The sequence below is a fragment of the Antechinus flavipes genome, chromosome 4 (assembly GCF_016432865.1).
Source record: "Antechinus flavipes isolate AdamAnt ecotype Samford, QLD, Australia chromosome 4, AdamAnt_v2, whole genome shotgun sequence".
Classification (NCBI taxonomy): Eukaryota; Metazoa; Chordata; class Mammalia; order Dasyuromorphia; family Dasyuridae; genus Antechinus; species Antechinus flavipes.
Genome location: NC_067401.1, coordinates 428,190,820 through 428,210,684, shown reverse-complemented (window position 1 = coordinate 428,210,684; position 19,865 = coordinate 428,190,820). Strand labels below are relative to the sequence as shown.

Here is a 19,865-nt window from a genome sequence, read left to right as displayed (position 1 = left end):
TTCCTGGTTCCAATGTCTGAAACGACAGCAGCCACTTCCTAAGAAGAATTCCTTAATCCTAGGGTCACTGCAAATTCTCTCTGATGTTTTTTATTTAATTCCTGTTCCTCTCTTGAGGACGAGGGGTTACAAGACATCATACTGAGAGCTCCTTCTCTATGCTGCAGCCCCTAGAGGGTTTTCCCTTATTTAGACCTGCACTACCACTTCTGGTTTGAGGATGCTTAAGAGAGTCACAAATTTCTGCTTCATCTCTCTAGACCCTTTCCTTTTGTGACTGGTCATTCCAAAAAATAAAAGGGAAAGCACTTTGCTGAAACAGTGCTTAAATAGATAAAGAAGTATGATACAAGGTAAATGTGATAGGGGCAAAGGGAAAGATCAAGACTTAACTCCAAAAAAAACCTAGAAAGAGAACTGACATTTTCATCTGGGAGATAACTAGTTAGGAGACATCAAGAAAGACTTCATGGAGGAAGTGGCATCAAAGGTGGGTCTTGAAGGAAGAGCAGGATTCAATAAGCAGAAATGAAGAAGGAAAGGTATTTTAGGAGATCCCTAAGATGAATGCAATTGTGGGTTTTTTTGTTTCCTGTCCTAAATTAGAGTGGCCATTTAATCAGTGTTCTAATATCACTTCAGGAATGATAGCACAGTCTGAAAGACATCTCCATTGATGGATTTTTTTCTCAATAATATTTTATTTTTCTAATTACATGTAAAGATAATTTTTAACATTCGTTATTTGCAAGACTTTGAATCTCCATTTTTTTCTCCTTCCTTCCTCATCACCCCCCTTCCCAAGGCAGCAAGCAATTTGATATGTTATACATGTACATATGTTTTAAACATATTTCCATATCAGTCATGTTGTAAAAGAAAAATGAGAACAAAAGGGAAAAATCTACGAGAAGGAAAAAGCATACAACAAAAAAAGTGAAAATAGCATGCCTCAATCTGCATTTAGTCTCCAAAATTCTTTCTCTGGATATGGATGGTATTTTCCAAGTGATGGGTATTTTCTAAAGAGACAATATGTGAATGCTTTGCATTTATAAATATTTGTATAACCTTACATATATTGTGGTCCACATAAAAGTTCTATCCGCTATGCACAAACATCAGGATTCCCTCTTATCTATGTTTCATTAATCTCAGCAAAGCACTTAATATATATGTCTCCCAAGTTTCTTTTAGGAAAATGAGTGTTTTATCTGGTTTATTTGGCTCAAGTCAGAGATGACTGCATTTTTATCACAATCAGCTCACTTGCAAAGTGACATTGTTATTGTGCTGCTTAGGAATGGTTTTAGGGAATCTTGTGGATTTGGTAGAGAGGGCTGATGAAGAATATCGAACCATTTTCACACAGGCCAATTTTATTAGGAAATAAAGGAGATGGTAGAATTGGGTAATTGACACAGAGAAATATAATAATATATAATAAATATATTATATAAATAGATATGTTGTAAATTATATTAATATAACATTATATTAGAAATATAATACAACATATAATTGTGTACATAAATACAAATAAACATATAATTATGAATGTAATTTGTGAACTACATGAAAGCAAGGGATTCTACTCACCTAATCATGCAAAGGGAGAGATACACCCTTCTGAACATACCCCATCCTCCCGGCTTTCCCATTTCTCTCCCTGCCAATGAATATGTGTTGAATGGAATCATTACATAGCTTGCCATCTAATTTGGGGGCTAAAACATGTTTTTGCTTTCTTTCTTTGTCTTTTTCAGTAGGAGGTTGGCTTATTTCTAATCCAGATGCAGTGTGCACATCAGGAAACTCCAACTACCAGTACCCTGCTCCCCTGCCTTTGGCTGCTCCCCACTCCCACCATGGCTGTGAACACTACTCTGGTCTCCATGGACACAGGACAGCTCCCTACCCTCCTCCTTACATGCATAGAAACCATTCTTCCTCAGGTGTGTGACCTGTTAATGATGCCCAAGGGCAATGGGGATAAAACAAACAGATATGTATGAAGGAAGACTGAAGTTAGCAGCTTTCTCCCTCACCCCCTACCTGGTATTTTTTTCAGCAAAAAACACAACCCCCCCCCAACACATACATATAGATATATTTAGTAAAATATGATTGTTCTGAAAAAATACCCTATAGTTATGCTCACAGTATTTAGAGAAATGTATATTTATCTTTTTTTGATTGTGAAGGGACTTGCTCTAGGCTGATTGATGTCAATGATAATAACAATGATAATAATAACTGATAATTATTTAAAACTTTGAGATTTGCAAAGTACTTTATGTACATTATTTCACTTGACCTCAGCAATTGTGAGGTAGATACTATAGACGTTATTTCTATGTTATATTTAGGGAGACACAGAGAGTTTTAGTCACTTGCTCATGGTGCCATAGCTAAGGAAGGGTTGAAGATGGGATTTGAACCCATTTTTTCTAAATCCCATACAGTACTATGCTTTGGATAGTTTCAGAATACACATGGCTGACTCATGGAGCATTCCCATTTAATTCATCATGTGTCTCCTCTATGGCTACATCGATTGATGGGAACTTACAAATTTGGGCACTAGAGGCTATAAACATGGTCTCTGGGAGGTAGTAGACCCATCGAATGTCTCAGTCTTGGTATGATTAATGCACACCCAGGCTTTGCATTTCATCCTGGGTTTTACACTTTCTTGGAAGTCAGAACCTCCTTTAAAATTCTTTCCATCCATAAGACTATGATATCAATATTAAAAATTTATATTTATATAGTGCTTTAAGTTAACAAAGGGTGATCTGGTTTTTGTAAGTAGTGAAAATGTTACTGTCCCCATTTCAGAGTTAAGGAAAATGAAGTTCAGGGAGGTTAGAGTAAAATGGCTAGTTATTATTAAAAATTGGGGCTCACACCCAGACATTCTGACTTCAAAAGCAGAGCCCTTTCCACTTCAGCCTAGTATCGTAGACTTAGAAACTGAAAAATGACTTGAAGATCATCTAGTCCAACACTTTCATTTTAACAATTGAACTCTGGGGAAGTGAAGTGATTTGTCCAAAATAACAAAATAAATGGCAGAATTAAAGCTCTAATCCAGGACCTCAGGATTAAAATCCAATGTTTCCCCCCTACTCTACTGCAGAATGCTGGAGAATACATGCAAGAACACCAAACTTTAAGTACTTTTGTCTTGCTTTTTTTTATGGATACTATTATCTTTCCACAAATACAGGTTTCCAATTGCTTAAAAGAAAGAATCTCTATTTCTTAAAACTTAGTCTATTGCTTCCTGCTTTGCTGATTACTCCCATAGAGAAACTGTTTAAACCTGAGAAAGTGTAGCAATAGAATCCAAATTGTTACATGGCTTTACTGTTACATAGGCACTAAATTCTTTCTTCCTTCTCTCTCTCCCTCCCTCCCTTCTTTCCTTCCTTCTTCCCTCCCTCCCTCCCTTCCACTCTCCTTCTCTCCTTTCCTTTCTTCCTTCTCTCTTTTCCTTCCCTCCCTTTCTTCTCTTCTTTCTCTCCCTTCCTTCCTCTCTTCCTTCCTTCCTTCCTTCCTTCTTCCTTCCTTCCTTCCTTCCTTCCTTCCTTCCTTCCTTCCTTCCTTCCTTCCTTCCTTCCTTCCTTCCTTTTCCTTCCTTCCTTCCTTCCTTCCTTCCTTCCTTCTTTTCCCTTCCTTCCTTCCTTCCTTCCTTTTCCCTTCCTTCCTTCCTTCCTTCTTTTCCCTTCCTTCCTTCCTTCCTTTTCCCTTCCTTCCTTCCTTCCTTCCTTTCTTTCTCCCTTTTCCCTTTCTTCCTTCTTTTTTTCCTGGGGAAGGGAAAGAGAGTTTGGACACAAGAAGTCTTAGCTGAGCTGTTTATGACTCCTGGGCACAGCTTAAGGAAATTCCAATTGTACTTTGTTCCTAAATGAGTCCTGAAGTATAAAAAATCTGATGTGTCCGTAGCATAAGGCATGATGTTCCAGTTAGTGATAATGTCATTAATCTTATAAGCCCTCTATCTGCATCCTGAGCCCAATTATTGTAATTTCCCCAAAGTGAACTTGATAGAGAGCTCAAGCAATAGCCTGCAAGTTTTTTCTGGAAACAACAGCTGGACTTCTCTATCCTCCACTCCCCATGCGCTCTCAGTCCCCCATACCAACGGAGCAGCCTCTCCCCGCCCCAGGTAAGGCCAATCAAGCAGAGCATGTGCACTTGCTATTATGGAAATTTCCATGGGCACTCTGGATGTGTAAGCGGATTCATTGCTTAGAAATCCAATCATGGACCCCTCCTTGCTAGCTGCCTTCGCTTCCTTTCTCTAGTATCAGAAGTTGGCTTGATCTAGACCCTAATATTGACCATGGTGGGAGAAGGGATGGAATTGAGTAACTGAGGTGAAGGTGGAGAGGTCTTTCTTTTTCTTCCCAGAAATTGGAAAAAATATGGGCTCACTGCTGCATTCTGCTTTATTCTGAGTCAGCTTTAAGCAGGAGGATGGGGAGAAACTCAAGTCTGAACTCCTTGTCTTCAAGTCAATCTAAGGCATAAAATCCTCCAGGATGTCAGATGGAGATTGACTGAGAAAAATGTGAGAATTAGAAGTAGAAGGTAAATTATAAATTAGACAACCTTCTTCTTTGTTTTTTTCTGAATTGTCAGCAAGCCAACTTCTTTACTCTTGCCTCTTCCATGGATGTGAACAAAAAAAGTAGGGTCTAATAAGAGATCCTTACCATACTGGCAATATGTGTAATTAGAATATCCCAAATGAAATACTAGCCAGGATAAACTACACCAGGGATGTTTTACTCATTCATTCATTTACTTACTCATTTACTCGGTAGTTATTTATTAAATGACTGCTAAGGGAAGAAACTTATAGTAGGTGCAAGAATTTTGAAATTTAAGAAAAGCACAATAAAATATACCAAGAGCAAGGAGCATAAAGTCTTGATGTAACTCAGAGAAGATAGAAAGATAGCAGTGAGAAGGAAGTAAGAGTGTCTGGTAATTTCTCCCCCATAGGGAGTAATGATGTGCATTGAGATAAGTAGACTTACTAAAAAAAAGTTAGGAACATGTGGTGGAATATGGTTTGGGTGATCAAGATTAAAGGAGAAGAAGGTGGATAAGACTATGGGAGGAAATGAGGTAAAGAAATTTCTCTGGAGGGAAAGACTATGAGACACTAGGATGGGCAATGAAGGGAAGCTAATTTTTTTTCCTGGACATTAAGAGAAGTATCAGTTTGCCTGAGATAAAATATAAGCCGGGAGAGCAAAAGGATGGGTTAGATTACTTCTGGAGTTTCTTTCCAATCATAGGACTGACAAAATGCTTTTCTGCATTGGGATTATATATATGATGTTAATTATCTAAGTATAATAACTACAACCCAATCAACAATTAACAATTAACAAATATTTATTAAGCAACTACTATGCACCAGGCACTGTTAGAAAAATAAAAGAAAAATAAAGCAGTTCCTTTCCTCTGGAAGCTTATATTTTATTAGAGGGAACAAAAGTATGTACAAAATAAAGTAAGAGTAATTTTTGTAAGGAGGACACACATCTGGGAGGAATCAGGAAAGACTTCATATAGGACATGGCACTTGTTTTGAAGGAAACTAGCTAGATATTGAAAAGAAATTCTAGTGAAGTCTTGAAGAAAACCCGATACTGAAAGACATGGCAGTCTATAGGCAAAGCAAAGCAAAGTGAAAGAAAACACAGATACAACACAATTCCCATAAATTCTTTCCATGTTATTACTTGGAAATGTCTATGGGGCCCATCCATGCTATCAATATGAAAAGTGTGGCTACAATAGATATTAAATAGAGCATTGGTTGGAGGTTATCATAGGTTCTAGTTTCATTATAGCTCTAAAAATAAGAAGACAAAGCAAGATGTCTAACTCCGTGACACGGTCATGGCAGGAGAAGCCAAATTTACCAGCATATGCTCCATGGGATATATTTCAACATAAACCCAGCTACCTAGAAAAAGCAAGTGAGCCTTCTTTTTCATGCAGGAGAGGGACTGTGGGGCTTCTTAGAACCAGTCTCACATGGTCAAGCAATGGCAGAGCTGGTTCCATGACCCTAACACCCAGTCCACTGCTCTTTCCACTGTACCACTCTGCGCCTTTTGGCTTTTCTAAATCCATGACAGAGCTAAAGTTAGAAAAAGCCAAGGCTCTCCCTTCCTCAGTCTGTGCTTTCCATCATGCTGCTTGTGTTTCTCTTTATGCTTTTGGCAGGCTTGTTGCCATCCTCCATCTGTAGTGTGCCATTAGGACTTACTCTTCATGGTGCTGTTTTCCCCTGCAGTCACTACCCTTGCCTATGGACCATCAGTAACAGCGCTGGGAGTTCTGCTGACCCAGGCCCATCTGTGCATTCCAGCTCTTCGGGCACATTTCTCCTAGGCAATACAGCTCTCTCCCCACCCTCTTCCGTGACCCCCATCCAAGTACCCACTTGTGCCAGCATGGATACCATGGGGGAGTCCTCCCTCTCCAGCATTGCTGTGTCCACATGGACATCAGTAACATCCCATTCCTTCTGATGAGGGGAGGGGGGAAATATTTTCTCAAATCTGAAAATTAAGACCTGGGGGGGGGCATATACTGAAACTATATCTGATGAATCCAAATGGATCAGACTGCAAATGATTCTTTCTCTTTTCTTAAAGGAGACAAATTATCTCGCTGAGGGGAGAAGGAAGATTAGTACTCTAACATTGGGATGAATTGGGAAAGCTGGAATGAGTATAATAAGTTTTTTGAGTTAGGTTAATATGTTAAAATGTTAAAATTACTTTAGGCTTCCCCTTTCTATGCTCAGAACAGATAGGGGAGACTAAACTTCAATTATCTTTTGAAGACAAAGTAGTATGGAGAGTTTTGTGTGTGTTTGTGTATGGGAATGCTGCTAGATATTATTGTTAGTAATTTATTGGATATTTTTGGCCAAGTTTTTCATGAGTCAAGAGGAATAACTATAAAGAATTATAGTTCTGAAACTCTGGGGACAGTTGCATTTTAGGTATATCCTACCTAGTTGTATGCATTTCAAACATTTTTCTCTCAGATTCAATCCAATAGTTAAGATAAGGCTGATTGTGTACCATTTCCTTAACTTTTTCTTTAACTGTTTTACTCCTACAGAGTTACTGTTAGTACCAGTTACTCTGTGAACTAAGTGGTACAGTGGATAGAGAGCTTCTCCTGAAGTCAGGAGTTGAAATTTAGTCTGAGTTCATCTTCCTGAGTTCAAATCTAGCCTCAGACACTTGATAGCTGAGTGATTCTATGTAAATCACTTAATCCTCTGCCTCAGTTTCCTTATCTGTAAAATGAGCTACATAAGGAAATGACAAACCACTGCAGTATCTTTGCCAAGAAAATCCCAAATGGTGTCATGAAGACTTGGCCATGACTTAACCTCTTCTCTGACTTGTTTATTCATTTATTCAACAAAAATTTTTTTGAGTGAATTCCTTATGCACCATGAATAAGTGAATGCTCATAAACAAAGTATGCTGGGGCCAAGGGTGCTTATTTGCATTTGGCTTTGAGGATGAAGATCCTAAGAAGGGATATTCTGAACTTACAGTTAGAAAGGGAAAAAAAAATAATCAGTTATCATTGATATCAGTGTGTCAGGATGAGGAAGGAAAAATGAAGTTAGAACTGGCTAGCAAAGAGGAGGAGGAGAGCTCTGTCAAATGTATCCCTGTGAGAGTGCAAATTTTGGAACCTAAAAAAATGCTAAATGATGGTCCTGGGCTTCTCATCTGAGCTACAACTGAAGCTTGTTATTCCTGGTATTATTTATTCCTAGTCTATTGTAATAGCTTTGAGGACTTAAGATTTTAAAAAAAATATATTCTTTTTTTTTTTTTTTTTAAACCTTGCAGTCCCTTCTCAATGACTTCCCCATGCTTCTGGCCACCAGGAACCTTCCCTTGTAACAAGGAATTATTTTTAAGCAAAACAAACCCACACATTGGCCATGTCTGGAAAATGCTTCCTTATGACTTCCATTGTCTTTGGAGTTAGGAGTAATCAATAATGCTAAAAATAAGTCTTTATGGGTATCTTTTAATGCACATAAAAAAGGAGGCTTGTATTCTAATCTATGATACCTCAAATTATGATGTAGAAGGCAGTGGAAGATGAATTTAGGTCAAAAGAGATAGAGATACCTGATTCCGGAGAAACAAAGTTATATCTAGGTGGATTTCAATTCCTGGAACCTTGGATGCAATGATCTTTAGCCTACAGCAGGGAGAGGAATAGGGCTGATGGACTACAAGAGGCAGGGTCATCTAGAAGTGGCAAAACCATTTTTTATTTAGGTTCTCATCACATCTCCTACTTTGGTAGAAGTCCATCTAGTCATTTGCAACACACAACAACAACATCAAGAAAGGAAACTGAGGTTGTCATCTCCGGATGATGGTTTCAACCTGCTTTATTCTGTATTCCTTATTAACCTTTTGACTAAGACCACATTGATGAATTGGAAATTCAGTTTTTTTCTTCACTTTCACTTTAACTACTGGACATATGAATAAGAATAAGAGGCACACAGGATTTAGGATCATAGATTCATGGGTGGAAGGAATTTTAGAGTTCATCCAGTGCAGTTCCTTCATTTGATAGCTCAGGAAATGAAGCCCTAGAGAAGTGGCTTAGGTCACACAATTATAGAATAAGAGACTGAATTTCAACTCATGTCTCCTGATACCAAATCCAGTATTTTCTCCATTGTTTGTGCCACTTTGGTTATAAATCTTGTCTCCTCATTTCAAAGTCAATGGTTGTTTATATCACTTGCCCCATTCATTGCACAAGAAGAATGATTGCTTTTCTTTTTATCTTCTGCACTTAGCATTGTACCTGACCTACAGTAAACAATAAATGATTTTTGACTTACTTTCAAGCTGGCTGTTCTTTTAAATCATTTTTATCTAATAAAATTCATTGATAATTTATTTTATTTAGGATAATAAACATTTATTTTAGAATTTTGGCATTGCCACATTTTTAATGGCTTCTTTGGGGTGATAAAGTCCCATAGCAGATATGTCCCAGCAAACATATTTATTGAATCACATTCTATCTTACTCCATGGTATCCAAGGTATGGCATGTCCTCTGTCCAAATCTGCTTACAGTCCTGAGTCTTATATATACTTTTTCCTCATATAATCAATGCTAAAGAAAATCAATCTATGCCTTCATTGGTCACACAGTTCAGATGCCTCAACATCAAAACGGATTGCTGTGTTCTTCCCTTCCGTCTGAAATAGGAATCAGTAGTCCCACAATATTCCTCTAAGTATGGAAACACACAAGCCTTCTCCCATACAAGTACTGGAAAATAAATACCTGAAAAGAAAATCCATAAGCCTTTATGTCTGATGAAGTAGAATTATATCTAGTGGAGCTGCTGGTGATGGTAATATCCATGTGTCTCATATTTCATAGCCTTTTCCTTTGTAAAGGATGTGTATGTGTGTGTGTGTGTGTGTGTGTGTGTGTGTGTGTGTGTTTGAGGAAGTGGGTCTCCTGGAAAAGGACATCATCTGAGGTCACTGATTGATGAACAGTAGGGGAAAGGATGAATCATACCCTTTATTCCCGTTGATATACCAGTGGTTGGATCATCCCAAGGCTCACCTATGTGTTCCTCCAATCCCTTTGTGCTCCAGACTAGCCTCTCTGGGCGATGATTCATCTCTTTCTCTCTCTCAGCTGAATTTGTTTCCTTGCTCCAGGTGTTAGAATTCCTAGTGATGGTTCTGTGATGGATTACTAGTGCTGCATACACACCCAAGAGGTACCAATTGTAGCTAAATCTGCTCCCTCCATGTTCATGAGTAAAGCCAAAATGCTCCATCCTTAAGATGGAGGGGACCCATTTTGAGGGGACTAAAAGGAAACCACTTTTCAATTGTTCAGACTTGGGTCCTCCAATAGGGTAAGAGTTCTGCTTGGATGCCTGGAAATTTCTACCTTTAATTATTCTTAAATTGTTCAGAACTTAACTAGTCTTGAAAGAATACCATTTTTCCAAGTTTTTGCCATTTTCATTAAGCTGTGTCACCTAGCTCTGGGTCCCTTGTCAAAAAAATCTGTTTTTCAGTTCAATTTAATTAACATTTTTACATGCCAATTCTATTTGACACTATTTTTTGAATGCTTATGCATACCTGAGTAGCTGAATCCAGTGTGCCCAGTGTACCAAGACAACTTTTCATTGGGATGAAACCTGGTACAGTGGAAAGGACTATTAGAGTTTGAGCTCGCATCCCTGTGTGATTTTGGGCAAGTCACTTAACCTGTAAAATAAAAGTAGTGGACCTCAAAGTTCTCTTCTGGCTCTAACTTACAATTCAATGATTTTTTTGAGTGTCCTTGAGGCAGGAGCAGTGTTCTTCCAATGTTCCTCAGTGTTATTGGAAGAGTCCATTAAGATATTATTAGTGCAGAAATCGTACAAGGTGGACTTTTTCTAAGAGCTGTTCTGTTTGTATGTTGGCTTGCGTGACTTCAGTGGATTGTGTCCTTCTATTGCAATGGTGGGATTAATCAAGTCATTATCATCATCATCAAACATTTATCAGAGCTCCAACTATCATGCATTTAAAGAAGGTATCCATCATGCTTACTAAATACAATTAGGTCCATATTAGAATCTTTTTAGGGGCCCTCAGGCCCGGGAGGGACCAACTTCTTGGACCCAGGATACTTCACAGGAAGAAATTCACAGCACAGCAATTTCTTAGTTTTATTGATGAGATCAATTTGGTTTCATAAAAACAGCAAAGTAAGCATTAGCCAAGGACAAAGCAACTTTCATTGGTAAGTGTAATGTTCTCTTGTTGGATTTTCTTGGGGGTCTCTGGAGGCAGCCTTCGTTTCAGTTCAATAATCACCACAAGTACAGCCAGGGGTTAAAGTCCAAGTCCTTTATTGTCTCCTTCAAAGTCTTATCTCCTTCACTTGGGGCTCAGCTAGTTTTCTGGGGGCCTTCCGGAGTCTTGGTTTCAGTGGAGAAGTGAAGGAGGAGAGCCTGCCACCAAGGTGGTATGAGAAGGCTTGAATCTGTCTGAGTCTAAGGCTTGTACTCCAGCCTTTAGCCTCCAGCCTTCTGTCCACCTGTCTCTCCGAATGTCTCTGAATCTCCCTGGCTGAGGCTTCTAGTTTATAAACCCCACACTGAGTACAAAATAATCTTTATATCACTAGGAAACCATTATTTGTTGTAGGATTAAATCAATACTAAACTAGATTTAACCATTGTCTCCTCAATTCTACTTAGTACCTTGTTTCAAGTTCTGGCCTATAACATTATTTGTTGTAAGATTAAATCAATCATACTGAACCATGCTAAATTAGGTAACTATTGTGTCTATCAATTCCACTGCTTTAGAACCTTATAAGAATCCTTTGTTTCAAATTCAGAGTTCTAGCCCATAACAGGTAAGAAAAAAAAAAAAGATTTGCTTATTTTATGACATGGATCTAGAAGTCCTGATTTTGGGACAGTATCTCCCTCTTTTTGCTTTTTGCTTCTTTGTCTAGCTCAAATTCCTGGATCCAATCTTGCCTAATGGGAGGCAGGATTTCTTGAATAGTTGTGTTCTCAGATTTGGTTTGTATTAACTCCTCACTCAGATCCCTGAACTCCCTAATCTTTTATGCATTGATTCCAAACTTAACTTCCTCCTACCTGTTTAATGCAAATTTACCACTCAATGACTTTCTGGCTTCCTAATCTGTTCCATGACTCTGGGCTAGTACCTCTTGTCCCAGACATTATCACTGCTTCTGCCTGTTAATAAAAGAAAAGAATTCACTCAAGTTATTCAGGCCTAGTTTGATTTGTTAAAACAGAAAATAATCAAAACTAGACCTGAATAGTGGGAGAAGTATCTAGTATGTGTCAGACACCATTTTAAGTGCTTTCCAAAGCACTAGATCTTCATTACATCTTATTTGATCTTCACAGCAATCTCTTATTCCATTTTGACATTTGAAAAAACTGAGGCAAATAGAAATTAAATGACTTGTTTACTGTCACACAGCTAGTGTCCGAGGTTAGATTTGAAATCAGGTATTCTTGACTTTATGAGACTCTATCCTATCCTACCACCTTTCTGTCTTTAGAATAAGAAGCCCTATAATCGTTTTGGATGAAAGCCAGACAGGAAGGGGTTGGAATTTGAGTTTTACTCCATTCTTGATTTTATATATATATATATATATATATATATAACTTTCTTTATGTTTGTTTTATACTTGAAATTTGACACTGGCTTTTATAAGTTCAGTGGCCCTAATAATTAGGTTCTCCGGAAGGAGTTCATAAGTATTGGGGACAGCCACCTGGAGTGAAGTAGGGAGGGTTGAAGAACAAAAGAGTGTGGGATATTAGGCTAGTAAATACTAAAAGGATTGAAATAAATTTGAGTCCTGGCAAGTCTAATTTACTTTTTTTTAAAGAGTGGTGTGAAGTAGAGATGAATCCAGCACATTAAAATTAGGCAGAAATGAAAATAGCACCTTCTTATTTGGGGAAGAGTCTTCGTGTGGCCCCTCAGCCAGTCTCATCTCTTGCCCTATAGTTCTGTAGTAATTCTCTTCCCACAGCCCACCCCATCTTTGAGCCTGTTCACTTCTGGTCTCTACTTTTTGATAGGTTGTGTGTTTTTCAAAAGAAATCACCAATAAAGCCTCAAACTTTATTGAAAATCACAATATAATATCAACAAACCATCTTTGTTTGCATTAAAAAAAAATCTTTCCTTAAAAAAAGCAACACCACTAATTGAATATTATGGTGAGTACTAGGATTCCATGATGGTTTTTGCTCAAACAACTCTTGGGGCGAAATCCTTAATTTATTCATAAAAAAGAATTGAAACAAGATTTGAAAAAAGATGCTTTCAAACCTAGAGATAAAATCAATTTTTTTTGGAAGATGGAGTCCTTTGGAGTGGAGGAGGCAGTTCATCTGGTTCAGGTGACTTGGATTTGTCAGGAGTAGCTAACTGCTTTCTAATGATTATTTTATTTATTCTGAGCATATGCTTGAAGAAATATGTTATGTTTCTCCAGTGCAAAGAGCTCTTTATTTGACAAAGAAAAGAGAAGCAAGAACTGAGTAGCTATATTTTCTCTATGTGGTCAATTATCCTTGTCTCATCCATTTTGTGAAACAGCTCTTTTCTTTTCCTCGATGAAAAACAAACCCAACAGCCACCTTTATTCTTGTCCTAATTTTTCCTTGTCAGCCTTAGCTTATTCTGAGCTCTAGTACCTCTAATATTGTTAGCCCCATCTCCACAGGTGCCATGCTATCCCATACCTATGGCGTAAAGAAATCTGCTATGGGGCTAAAAGAGGAAAAGAAAAATCAAAATGGAAACAAAATCAGTCCAAACAATGTGACAGTTCCCTGAAGGAATGACTGAAACTTCCAGAGTCCCAGGAAGGACCAAATCCCGGGTTTAAATGATCAAAATCTTTTCAGTTCACAGTGAGTGACTCAATGTAAAAATGTTTCCAAAAGCAGAAGTTTCATCAGGGCTTTAACAAAGATAATGATACTTTCTGTGTGGTCAGTAGTTTTTATAACAAGTCAGGAAGAATTGCCTTGGACCACTATCCACTCAATGCCCATGACTCTCCATCCTTGGGAGACTAGAATGGGGTGATGGTAGAGGAAAACTTTGCCCCATGAGAGACTTCTGAGGGACTACCCCATTCTTTTCTAGGGGTTCATATTTCCATAAAACAATGCTACACACTGGTCAAATAATCACTGTATGCTCTATTGGCCACAACGTGGAGAGATCCAGCAGTTTTACATCACAGTGAGTGATAAACTACAATGAACCTTTTTGCCTCTGGGCTTCCACTGTTTCTGAAGGCTTATCTCTTGTCCATGGCTGCTAGGAGTTGGGTTTCTGCCCATTCTACCCACTATCTGCTGCCTCTGAGACCCATATCTGTCTGCTACCCATTATTCTTTTTGGTGACCATGTGTTTGACCTATATCCTTGCCCAATATCCACTGCTGTCTACTGCCCTAAGGTCTCAAATTCTATGGAGTCAACATTTTATAATTGCAGAAGCCGGATACTTCCCTATGGTTATGTAATTATAGTGTGCTAGAGCTGGGATGTAAACTCAGTTTATGGCACCAGTTCAGCAATCAATCATTAAAAATTTATTAATCACTACTTTGTTCCAGGCACTGTGCTGAGGCCTTGGGATATAAAAAGAGGCAAAAGACAGGTTTGGTTGAATATTCTTTCCACTATACTGCAATGCTTAAGTGGAGTCATCTCTAGAAAATTAACCTTTCCACTTCAGTGGAAATTATGTACAACCAGGTTATTTCTCTAATTGTTCAAGAAAAGAAGTTTGTGTTGTTATGAGGGAACTAGTTACCTGGCTCTCTGTATATAAGATCATTTCTCTAGAATCTAGATCATTAGAAAATATTCTTCACTTCATTCCATTGAGATATTCATTTGATTCCATCCCATCCTGTACTATCCCATCGTGTCCCATTTTATCCAAACCCATCCCATCCTTCACCATCCCAGGACTCTATACACACTAAGCCTATGGATTATCGGGATTGGGATATAACTTTTCATTCAATTCATTGACAATTGTTATGTGCAGACAAGATACAAACAATATAAATTGAAGATCATTATTGAGAAAAGCACCAGGATTAAGGGGAAGGGGAAGGACTTCTTGGACAAGGTGGAATTTTAGCTGAGATTCGCAAGAAGCCAGGAGAGCAAGCTGAGGAAGGAGAAAATTGTAGATATGGAGGAACAGTCAGTGAAAATCTGGGGAATTGGGGGATGGAGTCTTGTGGGATGACCAGCAAGGAGACAGTCTCACTGCACTATAGGGTATGTGGAAGAAAGTAATATTTAACAATATTAAAAAGATAGGAAGGTACCAAGTTGTGAAGGGCTGGAGCTAAGTGATTTGCTCAGGGTTATACACTCGGTATATGTTAGTTTGTGAACTTAGGTCTTTTGCATTTTGAGTTCTCTAGTCACTTCACCATTTTGCCCATCATCCAATTTAGTTGCAAAAATATGTACCGAACAAGGAAGTAAGGAGAAATATGGAGGATGAACATTTAAGAGTGATATAATTTTAAAAGGTAAAGACTATTGCATAAAAGGAGCTGAGATTGGTAAGAAAAGCTAAAAGTGACTTTTCTGGGGAGAAGATTGGTTCTTGCTGTTGTTATGTGTCAAAATAGGAGTCTTGAAGCTCAGGATAGGTGGGACCTACAGCTGACTTATTTGCTATAGGTTGCTTCTACTCTGGACCTAGATCTGACAATTTCTTTTGCTTTATATCTCTACTCATGCCCTTTCTGGAGATCTCTACGTTCCTTACTTGTTAATCTGGATCTGCCCCAACCAGCAATTTGAGTGCCCCTATTTGTGACAGGAGAGAAAGGAAACCCACCAGATGCTCCTGAATATGAATCTCTTCCCTCCCTCATTATAAAATCCATGGTACCTGGATATGCATTTTGTTCCTGATATTAGTAGTTTTGCTAGCATAAAGAAGTTATTTAACTAACCTCCTAGTGTTCCAGACAACTCTCTGAACCCTGAAAGCCTCAGAACACTGGCCAATTTGCATTGGTAGAAGGGCTCTCATTATTAGGAAGCTACTTATAGTCTTGAAATTACAGCTCTATTTCCCCCAATCCCTCTTTTTACTTTGTCATGAATTTTGGGTACAAAATTAACACCAAGATAATGCCCCATCATAAAGAAATTAGGGAAAGATAAAAAAAAATTACCTATCAAATCTAGAGCCAGGAGAAAGGATCATGTTTACGAGGAATACAGAGAACCACACAAGAAAAAGTAGATAATTTTAATTACATGGATTAATTTTTTTTTTGTACAAATCTAACAGATCAAAGATTAAAAGGGAAACTGGGAAAAATAAAGCTTTGCAATAAGTTTCCTTGACAAAGATCTTATTTCCAAGATACATAAAGAACTGATTAAAATTTCTAAGTTAAAGAAACATTCCTGAATTGATAAATAGTCTAAGGATTGGAATAGACAGTTAGTCAAAGATGACAAAAAAGAAAATGTATACATGTTGGAGGAACTATAGGAAAATAGGCATGTTGATGCACTGTTGATAGACCTGTGAATGGGTTCAATCAGTGATGCTGGTAAATATTTAATTATAAAAGTTTTTTTTTTTTTAAATGTAAGCCCAACATACTTTTGTGTTTAATCTGCAACATGAACATATTCTTCATTTCTTTCTTAAGTTTAGAAAATCAATAATAGAATGTCATGTTGATTTATAGTATTTTCCACTTTCTAAGGTGTGAATGTTCACACTGAAAAAATTTAATATTTAGCTCTAGAGGGACAGTTTGAGTTGACTCCAGCATACTCTTGGTGCAACCATTTCTGGAAAACAATGTACAATTACACACAAAAAGGTACAAAATAGTGTGTACTTTTTTCTCTAGCCAAATCATAGCCACATCTTTATTCAGATGAGATTATAGAAAGAGTGAAATGTCTTTTATTATTTATAGCAACTCTTTTTACAACTCCTCTCCTTCCACCCTCCACAAAATATGGGGATGCCCCAAATTGAGGTAAGGTTGAGATATAATGAAAGTGATAGAATACTACTGTGATGTAAGAAATAAGGAAATAGATGATTTCAAAAGATTCATGGGAAGACTTTGTTGAAGAGGGACATGAGGACCAGAAGAATAATTTATACTATAATATAAATATTATAAAAATAGTTTAAAAAACTTTTACAAATGGATGAAAAATGAAATAAAATACAAAAAAATGATTTATACAATGACAACAACAGTGTAAAAACAAGCAACTTTGAAAACTATTGGAATGAAAACTGTGATCAATGTGATGACTATTCATGATTTCAGAGGACCTTCAAACATGACATTTGAACATGATATTTATGACAGAAAGGTGATGAATTTAGGGTACAAAATGAAAATAGATGTTTTTGTATACAGCCATTGGGAGAATTTATTTCATTTGACTATCTGTATTTGTTGCAAAGGGATTTGTTTTACTTTTTTCTTTTCTCCAATGGGACTTGGGGGAAGGGAGGGAGAGAAAAGAGATTTCTGTTAATTAAAAAAATAAAGAATTGTGTGTATATGTGTGATTACAGATGTGAAATATTGCATGCACTTTAAGATAAGATTACTGTATTATTAATCTTGTTTTACAGTTGTTTTACTTTGTCATGGGCCCTCCCATGAAGTGGGATTAATCTGTAAATGCTTGTAATGGAAAAATAAAACTCAGCAATGAAATTTAGGGAAAAAAAGAAGCTATTGTGTTATAGAGGTGATTATACTCCAGCCTTCATATGCACCCATTGGGAGGATATCTAAGAGCTTAGTGAAGACCAGTAAGCTAAGATCAAGGATTGACTATATATAACTCACTTCTCCTTTCTGCTATGCTCTGAAGACCATTATTCCTGATGTTCTGAGGGCAATCACTGTGACTGTATCCTTGTCTTCATTTTCAGCCTTTACTTGTACAAATGAAAACATGTCATGACAAAGGTCTATTGCTTTACACATTGATGATATTTCTGGTTATTGTACAGAAGCCCCAAGCCCCACACTTGCTAGTATGGCCTGGGACAGAGGTATCAAACACACTTGTACCCACAGTACTCCTGAGTGTTGTCTGCACTATATTAAATTGTGATTGGTAAATGTTTAAAAAAAACAAAATATAATAAAACATAGGTGATAATATATCACCATAAGCTAAACTAAATCAATATGCAGTCTATAAGAATCCATATATGTGTATTAGTGCCCCCCTTTCATTTTGAATTTTGACACCTTAGGGAACCCTCACTGGAGGTCTTCAAGCACAAGCTGCCATATTGGAAAGGACATTCTGGTCCAAGGATGGGTTGACCTGAGATAACTTCAAAGGTCTCTTCCAATTTTAATTAAAATGTAGAAATTTTAAATGAAGCAAAAAAAATCTCATGTTAAATGGCAGAGAGTGACAAAGTGGCTGGACCCGAGTCAGGTAAGTTATCTGGCCTGGGACATACAGCTCACCTGAGCTTGAATGAGGACTATAACAAAGTTCTGTCTCCTAACTCAATTCTCTTTCCTATATACTCATTTTCTGTTTTCTTTTGTTTGCTGAGCATTTTCATTAGTTACTCCTTTCAGAAAAGAAAGCAATCTGGCAAATAGAGCCTGTTTCTAAGCCAGGAAGGTCTAGGTTCTAGTATTGTCTCTGTCACATATTGACTGTTATCCTGGACAAATCCCTCCACCTCTGAGCGCCCTGGCAACTTCCTAGACTATATGTTGCAGAGGAGGTACCAACTTGCATTAGTAGAGGGAAATCACAGTTCTAGTTCCTGACCTAATGGCTATAGAAGCTAAGCTAGAGAAGCAAAAATAATCAGTCTCCTCTGTGAGCAGCTTTTGCATTCCCTAGAGACTATCACATTTGCCATAGATTTGGAGGCAGGTGTCTACTCTAGTGCAGCTGAGGACTTTTGGAGTTAATGTCCCTGAAGAGCAGGTAAAATCTGAGAATTCAAGGAGATCTTTAAAAATGTGTCCAGTGTTGCAGAACAAAAGTATGACCTCAGTAAGTCAGGCAATCAGTAAATATTTGTTAAGTGCCTCCTATGTGCCAGCTAGGGAATAAGTACCAGGCACATAAAGAAAGGCAGAAAATGATCCCTTATCCCAAGACACTTATAATCTAATGGGAAAAATAAGATGCAAACAATGTTATAGAGAAAAACCAAATGCAGGACAAATGGGAAATTATTCAACAGAGGGAAGTTCTAAGAAACCATAAGATCATAGATTTTGAGCTGGAAGCATCCGAGAAGACCATATCTATTGTATATTTCCTATATTGCCCTTCCTCCTGCCTCCTATTCAGACACACATGGACTTCAGATGGAAAATTGGACCAAATGGAAGATATTTCTGGGCTTCTCTTTGCCAAAAGTAGTTGCAAGTACTTTGAGCTTGAAGGCAGAACCCAGAGATGGTGTAAGTACATTCATCATATCAGTATTATAAGTAGTGTTGTTAGTCATGCAGTAAAACATGAGAATTAAAAAATACCCATCTGTGCAGATCTCAGTCCTCCTGGTGGATTGCATTTACAGAAATAACAAGCTCTTTCATAAGCTTCATGGGCTGATTATTACACTGTTGTAAAGAACATTTTGGGGTTTATTCATGGAATGAGAATGGAACAAGAGGATAAGAATACACTCTTTCTACTTCTGTCCATGGGATTAGAGTAAGAGTTCCCTTCTGCAGGCTACAGGTGGTAGAGAGGGTCTTGTAAATCATGGAATATCATCCTGGGGATGAGTCCATTGCCAACTAAAGGCTTGAATTATATTTTGTTTACTGAGTCTCAGGAAAACAAAGTCTGATCCAGAGAAGCTATAAGGCTGTGGTAGGCGAGGTGAACTTTTTCTTATCCAGTTCTGAAGCCATCTTTGAGATGGAATTAGTTTAGGAGACAACATCCATTCTGAGAGAAGAGACTCTTCTTCCTGGACCAGCATGGTAAACACAGAGGCAGAAGAGTAGTTTCACTTTATCTTTTCTCAGTATTTTTTCCATGATAATAGCCAAATAAACCTTTTTTTTTTTTGGTTAACGATTAACCTATGAATGCCATATTTCATTCCAGTCTGAAGCTTAAACACAGCTTGGTCTAAACCAGTTCCAGCCTGAAAGGGGGTGGAATGCTCCTCCGCTTAACCCACGCG

The 19,865-nt window shown here is 37.7% G+C and overlaps 1 protein-coding gene across 1 annotated transcript in view; it reads left to right on the top strand.

The window, feature by feature from the left end:
• TBX19 (T-box transcription factor 19) overlaps positions 1 to 8,944 on the top strand; it is a 41,537-nt gene extending 32,593 nt beyond the window's left edge. The window contains exons 6-8 of the mRNA XM_051999007.1: positions 1,767 to 1,955; positions 4,045 to 4,174; positions 6,326 to 8,944. Coding sequence (XP_051854967.1) covers positions 1,767 to 1,955; positions 4,045 to 4,174; positions 6,326 to 6,563 — 557 coding nt within the window. The 3' untranslated portion in view covers positions 6,564 to 8,944. The remainder of the gene's footprint in view (positions 1 to 1,766; positions 1,956 to 4,044; positions 4,175 to 6,325) is intronic.
• Positions 8,945 to 19,865: the final 10,921 nt, after the last annotated feature.